At 39.2% G+C, this 13,065-nt stretch overlaps 1 protein-coding gene across 2 annotated transcripts in view; it reads left to right on the forward strand.

Annotated features, from left to right (window-relative positions):
• Positions 1–13,065, forward strand: part of IMMP1L (inner mitochondrial membrane peptidase subunit 1) — a 33,071-nt gene that overhangs the window by 5,694 nt on the left and 14,312 nt on the right. For both annotated transcript variants that reach the window (XM_084287424.1, XM_084287425.1), the window contains exons 2-4: positions 8,695–8,832; positions 9,623–9,711; positions 10,557–10,683. In XM_084287424.1, coding sequence (XP_084143550.1) covers positions 8,728–8,832; positions 9,623–9,711; positions 10,557–10,683 — 321 coding nt within the window. In that variant the 5' untranslated portion in view covers positions 8,695–8,727. The remainder of the gene's footprint in view (positions 1–8,694; positions 8,833–9,622; positions 9,712–10,556; positions 10,684–13,065) is intronic.

Genomic DNA, 13,065 nt, shown 5'->3' on the forward strand with positions numbered 1-13,065 from the left:
TTATTGCTCATTCTGTCTGAAATTTATGAACTGCTCCATCCTCAGCCTGGTAATGACATGCAGAAGAGCAGTGGTTGAACTGAAATGCCTACTGGCGTGTTACAAGGAGCTAGATAAAGCAATTTGTTTGTTGCTACGAACAGCGATAGGGTCACTGACCCAGTGCAGGATTATGCTGGTTCTGGCTTTCCCACCCAGTGGTGCCGGCCAACTCCATCAGGAAGGAATCAGGCAGGACCACAACCGGCAGGCTTCACTGAGGACAAGCTGGAAGTAGGACTATACAGTCATGCACAATGCTGTATTTTAAATGGGAAAGGGTAAAGGCTGTGGTTGCTGGTGTGAAAGTACGCTTCTCTGATTGTTTCAAGGTCTTCTCTGGTTTCGTATTAGAAATATGTGTAATCTCGTTGCCTTGGGGGACTCTGTTCCGGAGGAAGCAATTTACCTGGGTCTTAAAACATACAAGCACTTGATTCAAAGATCTCCCAGCTCCCTTGTTTTCAGTCAGCCTGTTTTAGAGCTGTCTCTGTGTCCCACGTTGAAAGAAGAAAGGTAATTGACCTTCCTTTAAGTACACTTTAATGTTTCTGGGAAAACGGTTATGCACTTTTTGAGCTGCATGTCTCCATTATTTCTTTGTATCAGCCATGCTTCCATTGGTCCCAGAAGTGTGAAGCAGCCCCTTGGTCTTGATATTTTTACACTATTGCCAAGTTACAGGGCCTTTTTTTTTTTTTTTTTTTTTTTTTTTTTGGCCAGAATGTTTAACATTTCTGGTATAAAAGACCTAAAATTCAGAACCATTAAAGTCCGGGAAGATTATTGGTTATTTTAGCACGTACACAGTAATTGTGAAAGGAGCTATATGAGCAGTCCCTGGGTTTCCTTTTAGAAGTGCAGTGTGTCATGAAGAAAAGGGTAAGGTGAACTGTGTGCTTATCGTGTGGCCATTTCTTAAAAACTTAGAAATTGTGTTTGAGAAGGCATTTTGGATGAGGAGGTGTGAGATTAGCGAGGTTATTCAATGATTATTTCTGTTCTATTTTCCATTTTACAAATATCCACGTCCTCACTTGAAATTTGGATTTCTGGTAGTTATCTGTGATAAAATAAGGCACACGGGCCTTCTTTGGTAACCTTTTTGCTCTCCGTGATAGTGCAGTTTGGGGGCCTGGAGCGTGCTCAGCGCCTTGCAGGTACTCAGCACCTTAGCATACGATCATCTGCTAAATTTGAGAAAGGTGCCTCCACGTATTTGATTCACTTATTGTGTCAGCTCTACTTTAAACCTTCGAATTAAATAATAGTTTATGCTGGCTTTTTATTTTAGTTCATGCGTTTTAAACCTGGAACTCAGATAAAAAGATAGTTTCGGAATAAATTCAGTATATTATTTATGAGTGGAGCAACACATTAGCATTGAGTTCACAATAGATCATATCGCTTTTATTCCGTCTTACAAGCTTAGCAGCACAAACAGAATAATCAACATATTATTTGGCTGTCATCTGCTGAACAGAAACCAGAGATCACAAGGAGGTTTTCCCTAGCTGCAGTGATGGCCTTTTTGTTCCAAGCCCCCATCTGGGAGGGCCATGGTGTGTTATCATATGGAACGCGGGGTTTTCTGTAATCTCCTTAGCTGCACTGCAGTTTGAATCTTCATTCCATGTTTGTGTAATTTATAATTTTAATGAGACCATGGCTCTTGTGGGCTTTGAAATATATTAAAAGCTCTTTTGTGCATATGCTTTTGTTCTTGCTTAATAGGCTCAGTGTATTTAAAACTGATGAATTTTTATTCATGGATTTGGATGTCTGGGGATTAACTTAGACTGAATATCATTGCACTCATCTATTGATGTTTGCAACTTTTTTTAATACTTGTATCTGTAAGCGGAGAAGAACTTACGAAACTTGTGTTTTATATAAAATGGCTCAGAAATAGCTCAGAATTTTATAGCAGTGATAAAAAGTACCGATTAAAATTTATTTTCACTGCATAAACTCACATGCAATCCAGTTTGTATTGTGAAGAGTAGGAAGTTGAATCCATACACGTGTATTTTGGACCTCTTCTCTAAAAAGCAACTTAGGAAAGCCATCAAAATTTTTGTAGAGTAATAGCAGCATTTGATTTGCAGTTTTTTTTCTGTTCAGGTAATTTGAAAATGTAAATACTAAGCTCATTGTTGTCTGTGTTTCTTTTCTCCTCTTTTTTAACACTTTTTTTTTTTAATGCAGAGTATGCACATTTCGTTAGAAGGCGATGCTCGTAACTGGGGAGTATTGATGAAGAAATACAGAGATTGTTGCTGTTATATTTTCTGATGGTGCCGAAACTCTTTTTTTTTTTTTTTTCTTATGCATTTTTTGAATGTTTAATGATTCACTGTTTCTGTTAAGATCCCATGCTGTGTGATTTCCGTGTTAATAATACTGTGGAGTGCTCTTCAGCAGTAACACACTAATCTGAGACTAACGGTGGGGATAAGACTAAGACACCTTGTAAACAGTTTTCGTGGTGGTGTATGTAAATAGGCTGCTTTACGTGAACGGTTTTATTGCTTGTTTGTGGTGTTTTTACCAATAAGCAATCCTGTTTGTAATGGCAGATATCTTAAGTAAGCAGTCTTTTTATTTGTTAGCGCACAGGGAAATTAATTACCCCACTGCTTTGAATGGTGTTTCCAAAAATACCTGTGTGTGCTTAGAGGTGTGTCAACAGTGGGAAGTGCATGGGATGTGTGGGCCATGGACACTGCAGGTTTCTGTAGGGTCGTAGTTCAGGTACCCAATGTGAAAATGGGACTTGGGACTCTTTGTCCTAGTTAATGAACACACGTTTTACACACTTACTCTACATGTGCGGGAATATTTCAAGCAGGTAGTTTGTTTTGAAATTCAAGATAAATGAGTATAGCTCAGAATAGTTACTTGACCCTTGTGATCCAGACACTGTATTTTTCTCATTCACCAGCAAAGGGACTGTGCTGTCTGTCAGAGCTTTGGCATCGATGTCCTAACTTTGATGTTGTTACAGGAAACCGTTAAGTGAAAATTTCAGCATTCCTCTGAGGCTCAGACTTGCCACATATGACCATGCATTTGCTCAGCTGTTTGGATTTTGCTGTTCAGCAAAGATGAGTGTAGATGGAGTTGCAGAGAAAGGTAGAAGCCCAGGAACGCGTCTGACCATTAACACACCATCCTATACAGGGTTGTGGGATTGTTAGGAGTTTTCTCCCAAAGGTAAAGAGAATCAGTGAGAACTGCTTGAAATCTGTTTTGAAAAATTGTTCATTCTCATGTAGGTAGTCTCTAGTTGAGGCTAGATCCACACCAGAGGATTGCATTATGTGAATTGCTGTTTACAGGATTGAGCTACTTGTCAGCTTGAGAACAGCAGATGAAGGAGCACTTGTTGGAGACAAACTGTCAGTGCCTAGTAGAGATAATGTGGAAAAATAATCCTTCCAGAATATCACCCAAGTTTTTTCAAATTTGCCAGACTGTATCTAGTGCATCTTCTAGAGGAAAACAACAGCTAGAAATACAAGTCAACTTCTCCTTGGCCCCGTGCACAGAAAGGTCATTTGAAAATGGTTCCTTGTTTTCCTTTAGGTGTTCAGAATCCTTAGATGAGTGTAATTAACATATTTAAAATACATATATTAACATATTTAAAAATTCTCAGTAAACATGACATACACCTTTCACTCTTCTGGCACATATTACATCAATTTCATGAAGAGGTTTTAAAAATAGTAAATTTATGTTAATGCCAGCTCCAACAAAAATATTTCAATAGCCCGATCATCGTGTGTTCTTTTTTGCTTTGGGGCTTTTGGACTTTTTTAGTAATAGTCGCAAGGTAACCTTTTGGGAAAAACATGGTGCAAGTTACAGGATTACATTGTGAGAAGAAAGATGTCTGGTGGGTAGGGGAGAATGCCATAGTTGTGTTTCTATTAGCTGAGAAAAATCTGATCAATTGTCGCTAAATATTCTGTGAAAATTCAGAATTTAGTATTATATAAATCAAGTGTGACTGGAAATGTTTTATTACAGTGAAAAAAAATCTAATCGGCATCAAGTCCAATAATTTGTTTAGCCACATTTTCATTGGCTATGCCTTCGATCTTCCTGTATTTAAAATTTTGGCACCGCGTGCTAAACTGTGCCATCAGTTATCTGGAAATGATAAATCCACTGATTGGTTTCCTAATTTTATTATGTACACAGTTAATTGTAATCCAAGATTACAGCAAACAAGATGTTAATTTCTAGACAATCTACCTACATTTCACTCAGGGCGTGATTGTTACTGAAGCAAAAATACAAAGAGAATAACATTTGTGCTATCCTCACAGGAGCTGTCAATAAAAGATGTAATAGGGGATTTAGGAATCTGGAAATGGCCAACTAATTTATGTGAATCTATTTTATTTCAGCTAGAAAGACCAAGCTCTGTTTCGTCTGCGCTGCATATTGCAGAGCACAGGCTGTCTATAGAAAACCAGGCGGCTGCATATGGATAGTCCCTTGATATCATTCACTTGCTGTGTAATCTTATTATGCAAAGTTCTAATCTTCACCTAGAATGAATGCCTCTGGGTCAGAATATAGTCATATCAGGGTTTTTGAGGTCATGTTTTGTGATCCTTAGCTTATTCTTCTAAGTAGGGCTGGGATTTAAAGAGTATTCCCTAGACGCTAGCAGAGATAGACGGTAAAACCTGCTGCCTTTTTGGAAGACAAGACCAACATGAGGTCCCTGGTAGGATTAAACTTGATTTGTAGCTGTAGGATTTTTTAACAGATGTATTATTGGACAGGGAATAGGGGGCCACCAGCACAGCGAAATTGGATCACGATTGGCATTCTCAGGGAGTCCGCTGGCTGCTAAAACAGCAGCTGCATGTGGATTTGACTTCTTTCAGGTGAAGCGACTTCCAGTCATTTGGAAAGGATGGGATGAAAAGGAACCTTGGTGATAATTTTGATGTCTGCAAGATTTAGTACCAATGTAATGGGATTATCGGTAACACCTTCACTGCAGAAAAAGCCACCTGGCGCTATAACTGGCAGCAACTGCGAACTAATCCCTTCCCATCTCTTGGATGTCATTCATGAGGCTCAAAGTGATTTCTACCCTGCTAGCTGTGATTAATTTTATAAACAAACAAACAAGAAAATAAAATGACGAAAGCCTAGACGACGTAAGAAGAAGTGAACAGAAGAGTAGGAGTCAGATTTTGCATTTTGTTTGCTGCAGGAGATAAAATACGCAGTTCTTCTCGAGCAGCCAAATTGTATTCTACATGACAAATGTGTGTGCATAACTTTTTCAAATCAATGTCTATTTTCATTAGAAAAACAGTGTCTGTTTCAGTATAAAATGTTACATTGCCTACTCTGTAAGTAGTAAGTAGTACCTGGAAGTAATTACAACAGGTTTTATGTCGATAGGGCTGTGATAAGGATGTTTATACAACAGACCCATTAAGTTTTCAAGGGGCCCGTGACTTAAATCATTTGGTTTATTGTCCTTAATGGCCTCGTGTTGTATCTGGTGGAGGTGCCTGCCGACAGGACTTTGTGTTAAAATGAATTGCGGGACGTGGAAAAACGTTCAGCCATTTGGCCGCTTGTGATCAATAATATGGCATTGTTTAAAGAACGCACCGATAAATAGTTTTCAGAGGAAACAATTATATTTTACTGATACTTAAGCTAGAGCAATTGTGAGATAAATGTTCTGTGTTTATTTTTTAATAATAAACCTCTAGAGGTTGTGGGGTTTTTTGTTTGGTTGGTTGGTTTGGTTTGGTTTTGGACAGGACTTCCTACAACCATTCACGTGTGAACTAGAAGTTGTTACTTAAAACTACACGGAGACTTTGGGGATTGTAGTTATCCTGTGGTCTGTGGAATGAACATTACATGGCAGAAGATGGATCCTAACATTAAAAACTAAGAAGCTCTGAAGTTATCTTATTAGTTTCAAAGAGTATCATCTAGGTATTGCATATGTGCCTTAATTGGAAATGAACTTATGTGCCTTAATTTGAAATGAGGAGTAGTAAAAGTTAAGCCTTAAAGGAATTTTTTCATCATTATCATGAACATCTGATAAACCTGAGCATTTCAAAAAGTCCCATTGTGCCACATATGTAAAGTGGGACTGGTGAAATCCCCGTCTCCTGGATTGAGAATTGATTTTTATCCAGCTTCCCCATTGCAGAGTCTTTGGGAGCCCATTAGGAAGAGAACGGGGAGCCAGATTTGAGACCTCTTGGCTCATTTGCTATCCTCTTGGTATCGTGGCAGCTGTAGCAGTAGGTAGCACTCACTCTTTCAGCCCCTCTGTTTCCCTGAATAATGGACAAACCCATCCCTCTGAATTCAGATTTACTTGGAGACAACAAGAAGCGTGTGCTCAGTGTAACCACGGGGGATGGATGTGCCTGTTGGACTCTGACAGGAGATCAGGTGCATGCATTTGGAATTCGAAAATGGTTTCCAGAGACATACAGAATTGGTTTGCAGTTTGCTGTGAAACAGTACATGTCTTGGTTACAGCCACGGAGCTGAGGTGCAGCCTGGCTGTGCAGTATTTGCCTGAGAAGCAGCGCGAGATGGGCTTTCTAGCAGGCGCTGCTGGGGAGCGGCCATGTGCTTCTCTCACAAGCCCGTTGCGGTCATTGATCCACGCCAGTTGTAAAACGCTCATCGATCTGCCGACACTCAATCTGCCTTTCACCACCCGTGAAATGTTTCTGGGCTCGCAGCGCTCCGGGCCTTGAGAGCAAGGGGTTGGTCCATGCTTTTCATAGTGTGCTGGGTGGAGAAGAGCAAATCGCTTTTTTGGGAACCCGGAGTGAAATCGTGCTGGCAGTGCCGTTAGCTTCCAGGGCAGCTGCTGCTTCTCCGAGGTGTCCGGCCGTGTGCGAGCACGTGCTAATGAAGCCCTTCAAGACTTTTTTGTTTTGTTATGTTTTGTGTTACTGTGAAACTCCTCAGCTAAGCTGAAGGGTGAGGAATCACAGATTGGTTCAAGTACATGTATTCTGGCGATCTTGTACACAATAAAAACCAAGTAAATCCTTTTTGGAGCAAGGAAGTGAGCTTGGTAGAGAATGTTTTCCCCCCATGAAGGCTCTTCTTTTTTCCCTATAAATAAATACTAAATGCAAAGATCAAAAACCTCTTTTGATTGCGTTCAGACAAAACTCCCATAGAGAAACATCATGAAATATAGAAAGGGAGCACTTTACTTCACTGCCAAGTAGGCTGCACAATACCTGCAGCATTTTTGGTTCCTTCTTAAGCTACTGTGTTTGTTTAGCAAGCTCTATTGACCCATCTTAGTAAATGAGTAGGAGAGAAGTTTTGTTGGGGTTTTAACTCATGGTGAAGCTGATAATGAGTTTAAGGGGGACAGATTTCTTTCAGAATGTAAAACTTGCTTCAGTTACTAAAGCACATCTTCCACCTCCTTTTAAAAAAAAAAAAAAAAAGTATATCAAAAATCTTAAATATTGGGGTAAGGAACACTTCAGTCAGATTAGTGTTGCAGTAATTTCAATTAGTCATCAGAATTTCGTTTAAATATTTGGGTAAGGTTGTCAGAAGGTATTCACGGAGTCCTTTAATGTGCTACAGAACATATGCCACTGTGCTGTGTCTAAGAATAGCAGGACCTAATGCCTTAATTTTATATGTAAATGTTCTGGTAATGAAAGTCTAATCAAAAGAAAACTCTGCAAAAACTCCAGAACCAACAACATCGGTTTTCCCTAGCATAAACAGCCTTACATAGGCAAGCCATTCACAACTCTATTATCTTAAATTTCGAGTAGTTCTTGAAGCCTTTTTTCCTTTGAATGGCTGTCAGGTCACTTGTAAAGTCTTGGTTGGCTACTCGCTTATTCCAGTTTTCTGTCAATGTGATTGCAGTTGTGAAATAGCTTCAGGTCACTTCAGCCGGTCAGATGCTTCTCTGTTTTGCTGTTGAGTGTTTGGCTTTAAATAATGGTGCTTAAAAAAAAACAACAACAAAACCAAACACAGTGATTTTGGCTGTACAGTCTTCGTGTGATTAGAACAAAGCTCACAAGTGTCATTTAATAAACATCTGAAGTCTCCAGCTGCCTGTGCTTTTACAGTAGGCTGTAGTAGTCCAGGCAGGAAGGGAGCGCCTGTGCTTAAAGGTGGGATCAGAGCTTCCCAGCTTCCCTTCGGCCAAGCCTGGTGGAGGAGAGGATGTTCTCACGGCCCTTGCAGGTACCTAGACACAGGGCAGGTAAGCCCGTCTGCAAATGCCAGCAAAAGAAGTCGGGCTGAGTCAGCGGAGAGTATTGTCACCACTCCTTCCCATTGATCTCCGTAGCCTTGCAAAGTGTTTCTCATCGTGTTTCCAGCTTCTTCTTCTCTGTTTGTTTGAGCATCTAAATCTTACCAATAAGCTGGGGAGAGCGGTGATTAATCGTACATGTGGAGGTGCCAGCGTTAACAGATGAATAACTTGGTGGCTTTTCATCCTTTCAGATAGATCTGATTATTTTGTTGTTTTCATTCGCTGTTCTTTTAGAAATACTGTCCAGTGGTTGTTAGATGCAAAAGATAGTTTTATTAATGTCATGTTGCTTGTTGTCAAACGAATGATGTTCTTCTGTTTTGATGTAGACTAGACCCAGCCGAAGGACGTAGCACTGTACCATGTTTCGCAATGCCCTAGGAAAAACCTTTCGATTTCTTGGGTATACTGTGCAATATGGCTGCATAGCGCATTGTGCCTTTGAGTACCTTGGAGGAGTTGTTGTGGTAACTTTTCCTTTTCATGATCTTTAAGGGGAAATGATGTTTTCTATGAAATAAAACTGTAATACTGAAACTGGTTTATGTCATAATGCCATTATTTCAGTTTTCTTCATTTTTAAAGCTTTTTCAAAGTGTGTTCAATAATTCCCTACTTTTTGTTATTGGAGACAGGTCCAGCCTTTCCTTTCTTTAAAAAAAAAAAAAAGGAAGAAAGTTACGTATTTTATGCAGTTTATTGCTTCAGGAATCACTGAAGCAAATGGGAAACAATATGAGTAAGCATTTTGCAAAGAGTATGTTCTTTCAGAAAGCCTGGAGTCACAAAATGCCACAGGAAACACTACTGTTCCCAATGCTGGGCAGACTTCTGGATGTTTTATGCTACCCCCCTGCCTTTCCCAGGTTCTCAACCTAGCAGCTGGATGTCATGGATTTTGGCTGAGAGCTCCTCCTGCAGCTTCTGCAGGGTGAGCTGGCAGAGCTCGGAGTGCTGCTTCTAAAAATTTCCTGCAGAGAAGGTGCTGAAACGTGTCCTTAGGAAATCATAGCACCTAGCGCAGTTCAGGACCAATTTTAAGCTAACCCAGAGCTCTAACAGAGTTACAAGAGCTTGGGAGGCTGTCCTCACTTTTAAAATGTATCAAATGTTCCTCTGAGGATTTCATTTTTTAAAATTGTTTGTTTTGCATTACACCTACTATAACTTATTAGCAAGTAAATTGAAAACTCTTGTATTTTAGATAAAGGTAATTGGCAAATAGTAATTTTTTTCTCATTTATTTTTAATTTGCAGTGTTCTGGACCTTCAATGGAACCAACAATTCAAAATTCTGATATTGTCTTTTCGGAGAACCTTAGCCGACACTTTTATTGCATTCGAAAGTACGCTCCTTTGCTGTGACTGGACTGTACATTTAGTGTGGCAGGCCTTGTCAATAGCTATGCTCTATCCATCCTTTATTTTTCACATATTTTTCTGCTTCTGAAATGTAATTTTTCATAAATCTCTCATTGTGACTTGTCAGACCTCCCTTAGGATATAGTCCAAGTCACTTTTCCATCTTTGTCCAAAAGAAATACAGAATCCCCCTCCCCCTTCTTTCCCCTAAATCTGTTCTGTGTGAATGTAATTTCTCTAAGCAGTTTTGTTTTATAAATCAAGCTGTGGGTTTTGCTGTGCTCTGATAGGATGTTAGAAAAGTGATCAAATGGTGTAAGTGCAGTTTATCATTTAAATAACATAATGATTAGAGCACAGCAGTCTCCAGGCTTTTGCCCATTTTGCTGTGGAATATTTCATTGCACGATCTAATGTATATAATCAAAGGGCAAAAGTAATATAACAGTGCCTGCAAACTCAGGCATTTGAAGTTCCACTGAAAGAAAAACATTTGGACAATGACATATAGGAAGTTGGAATCTCTTCCATATATACTAACGACAGGATCAAGTTAAATGACTTGCATTTTATTAGAGTATTGCCAATTAAAAAGTAGTCTAAAAGTTTTGTAAGTAATGTGAATAACAAAGAGACTCTCCAAGTATGGTTGCATTCCACCTGAGTAAAACTCATTGAAGAAACCAAAATCCCAGACAAGAATTTTCTTGAGAAAGAGATGTCTTTAATATATGGGAATAATTTTGGAGTACGTGCTTTGATACATGTGTTCAGCCAAATATTCTGTAATTAGAGTTCTCTTTTGTTTGTTTCTGTTCTTCCCTCCCAGAGGAGATATTGTAATTGCGAAAAGCCCCAATGACCCCAAATCAAATATCTGTAAAAGAGTAATTGGCTTGGAAGGGGATAAAGTCTGCACAAGCAACCCTTCAGATTTCCTTAAGAGTCACAGCTATGTAAGTATTAGTTTCTTGATTTGTAAATAAATTATTACATTATAAATAGGCCTGGTAGGCTGTAAAAGATTTGCAATATCAAAGTATCATAAGTCATACAGTATGATGTTGATAAGTTACTCTATATGTGCAGTAAAATAGAGCTTGTAAACTCTGTTCATGGCAAGCTGTCTTTCTCAGTGTCTTTTGTCTCTATAGGAATTGTATGCAGGTGTATTTTTGCTCTGGCCTTTGCTTAGGTCTTCTTCCCTGGTCATCTCCTGCAATTCCCTGCATAAAGTACTGTACAGATGACAGACTCAAGGGTTTGGTCTTAGGGCAAAACTGTGTATTAAACACTAAAAAGTGAAAATTTTGTCTCTGCAATGCCTTTGAAGATTTTGCTTTCAAAATTATTTTAGAATATCTATATTCCCAACTTGTCAAAAAAAAAAAAAAAGTAATGAGATGAAATAAAAAAGAAAATTATTCTTAATGCTTAAAACTTTTCAGCAGCTTTCTAGGCCATCACTAGAAAAATCATCAGAAATCATTATCACAGGAATATGTAGGTGTTTTCTTTTCCAAATGCATGTTTGACTATTTCCTCCGTTCAGTATTTTGTGGTGGAAATACTAGGTTTTGCACAGCTGTCCGTGGACTGCTCCTTGCAGCCAGCTATAATTTGTGATGGATAAATCCTTTTTAAGAGTTTAGCTACCCTAAAGACTGCCAACTTCACCAGCATTCCTTCAGGTACGTTTGCTTCACTTCTGTCAAGTAGTTTAGAGTTGAGGTGGTTTGTACATACTGAAGTCAATGGAGAAATTGTCAACATTGCAGGTAGTCAGGATTTAGTCAGGACTTGGAAGCAGAAAGCAAAGACAGGATTCATACCCTGTCGTGAGGGGCTGAATTTGTTATTTGTTTATTCCAGTGTTGAGGCAGGACTCCCTCTAATCTGCCTTTCTGATAGAGTAACAGTACCACTGGAGCTTCTGTTCACATTTCTGTTGCTCATGGACAGAAAAAAGAAACTCATTCTCTGTTACATTTTGAAGGGGAGGACAGGGTGCTTTTCCATAAATCATTTCCATTTTCCGTAAATCAAACTGTGTTACTGCTTAACCATGAAAAACAAACCCCAAAACATTTCCTAGCAGAATGACCTGAAATGAAAGTGTGTATTCTTCCGTAAAAGATGCAAACTGAATTTCTCTTGAGCATCTTGTTCCTCAGTTGTCTTAGTCCTAAAAAGTCTTACAGAAGTCCAGGCAAGGTTAGTACTTAACAGGATGCCACCCTTTCTGGAAACTCTGAGGTAATCAAATGAATATCCAGTGGAACAATTTCTCCCGTAGTTTTCTTGTCTCCAATTTTAATATAAAGTGTAAAGAGAATGAGAGGAAGAGGAACGTAGGAGTCCATTTCCTGTTTTCCTGTGAATGTTTTTCATAAACGTTGATCTGTGGAAATCCAGCTAAGAAGTGATACATGTATGCCAGCTTTCTTAGTTCTTGCACCATAACTTGTAACTAGGGGGAGAAATGATCCAACTGGAAATACCTGAGCTTGTTAATGCAGGTCTGTTTCCCTCACATCCTAAATGGCTGTTGGTGAGGTAGGTCTTCCCATCAGTTCAGGAGATGCTTACTTTATGGAAGAGGGTGTTTTCAACATAGGTGTCTGCACCTCATGCTCATAAGTTAGTGTATTACTCACTCAGTGCTCCTGTCGTGTTGAGGGGGAGAAGTGATACGTATCCATCCGGAGGGAATTGCCTAATGAACCCCCCTGGTTTAGGGGATCCCAGTGCTATGCACTTTGAATTCAAACACAAAGTTCTTCAAAGCAAACAGCAGCCGCAGTTGTACAGAGAACTTGTGCTTTGTTTTGTTGATACTTCTTTGAGAAGAATTAATCTGAGTCAGGTTTTTGAAAAAAAAAAAAAAAAGATTGTAGAAACTCTGAGGAAAGGTTTTGGCTGGATCCCAAATGGCCAGAAGCGCTGCCTGGGGTGTCTAGCTGTCAGAGAAACTCAGGCACACTTTAAGTGAGCAGACCAGAAATTGTCATGAGTTTTGTTGTTTGTATTAGGCTACTAATTGCTTCTTTTAATGAGAAATCTCTGAGTGATACTTGAATGTACTAAATCAAAAACGTGTAAGGTCAGAGAATTGTTTGTTATTATTACACTGAACTGCTTAGCTTTTCCTGACTAACTTGTCTCTTGTTTTGCAGAGTGATAGTGAATAGATGCTGACGTGTTTGCAAACATTACAGTAAATAAGGAGTATCAGATGTCAGAAATATTACTGAGTTAGGCAGTTCTTATCTCTGCTTTGTCCTTAGCTGGTGTTTGTCAACCAATAGGTATTACAATAGGTATTATAACACAAACCT

The sequence above is a fragment of the Netta rufina genome, assembly GCF_964035555.1.
Source record: "Netta rufina genome assembly, chromosome: 5".
Lineage (NCBI taxonomy): Eukaryota > Metazoa > Chordata > Aves > Anseriformes > Anatidae > Netta > Netta rufina.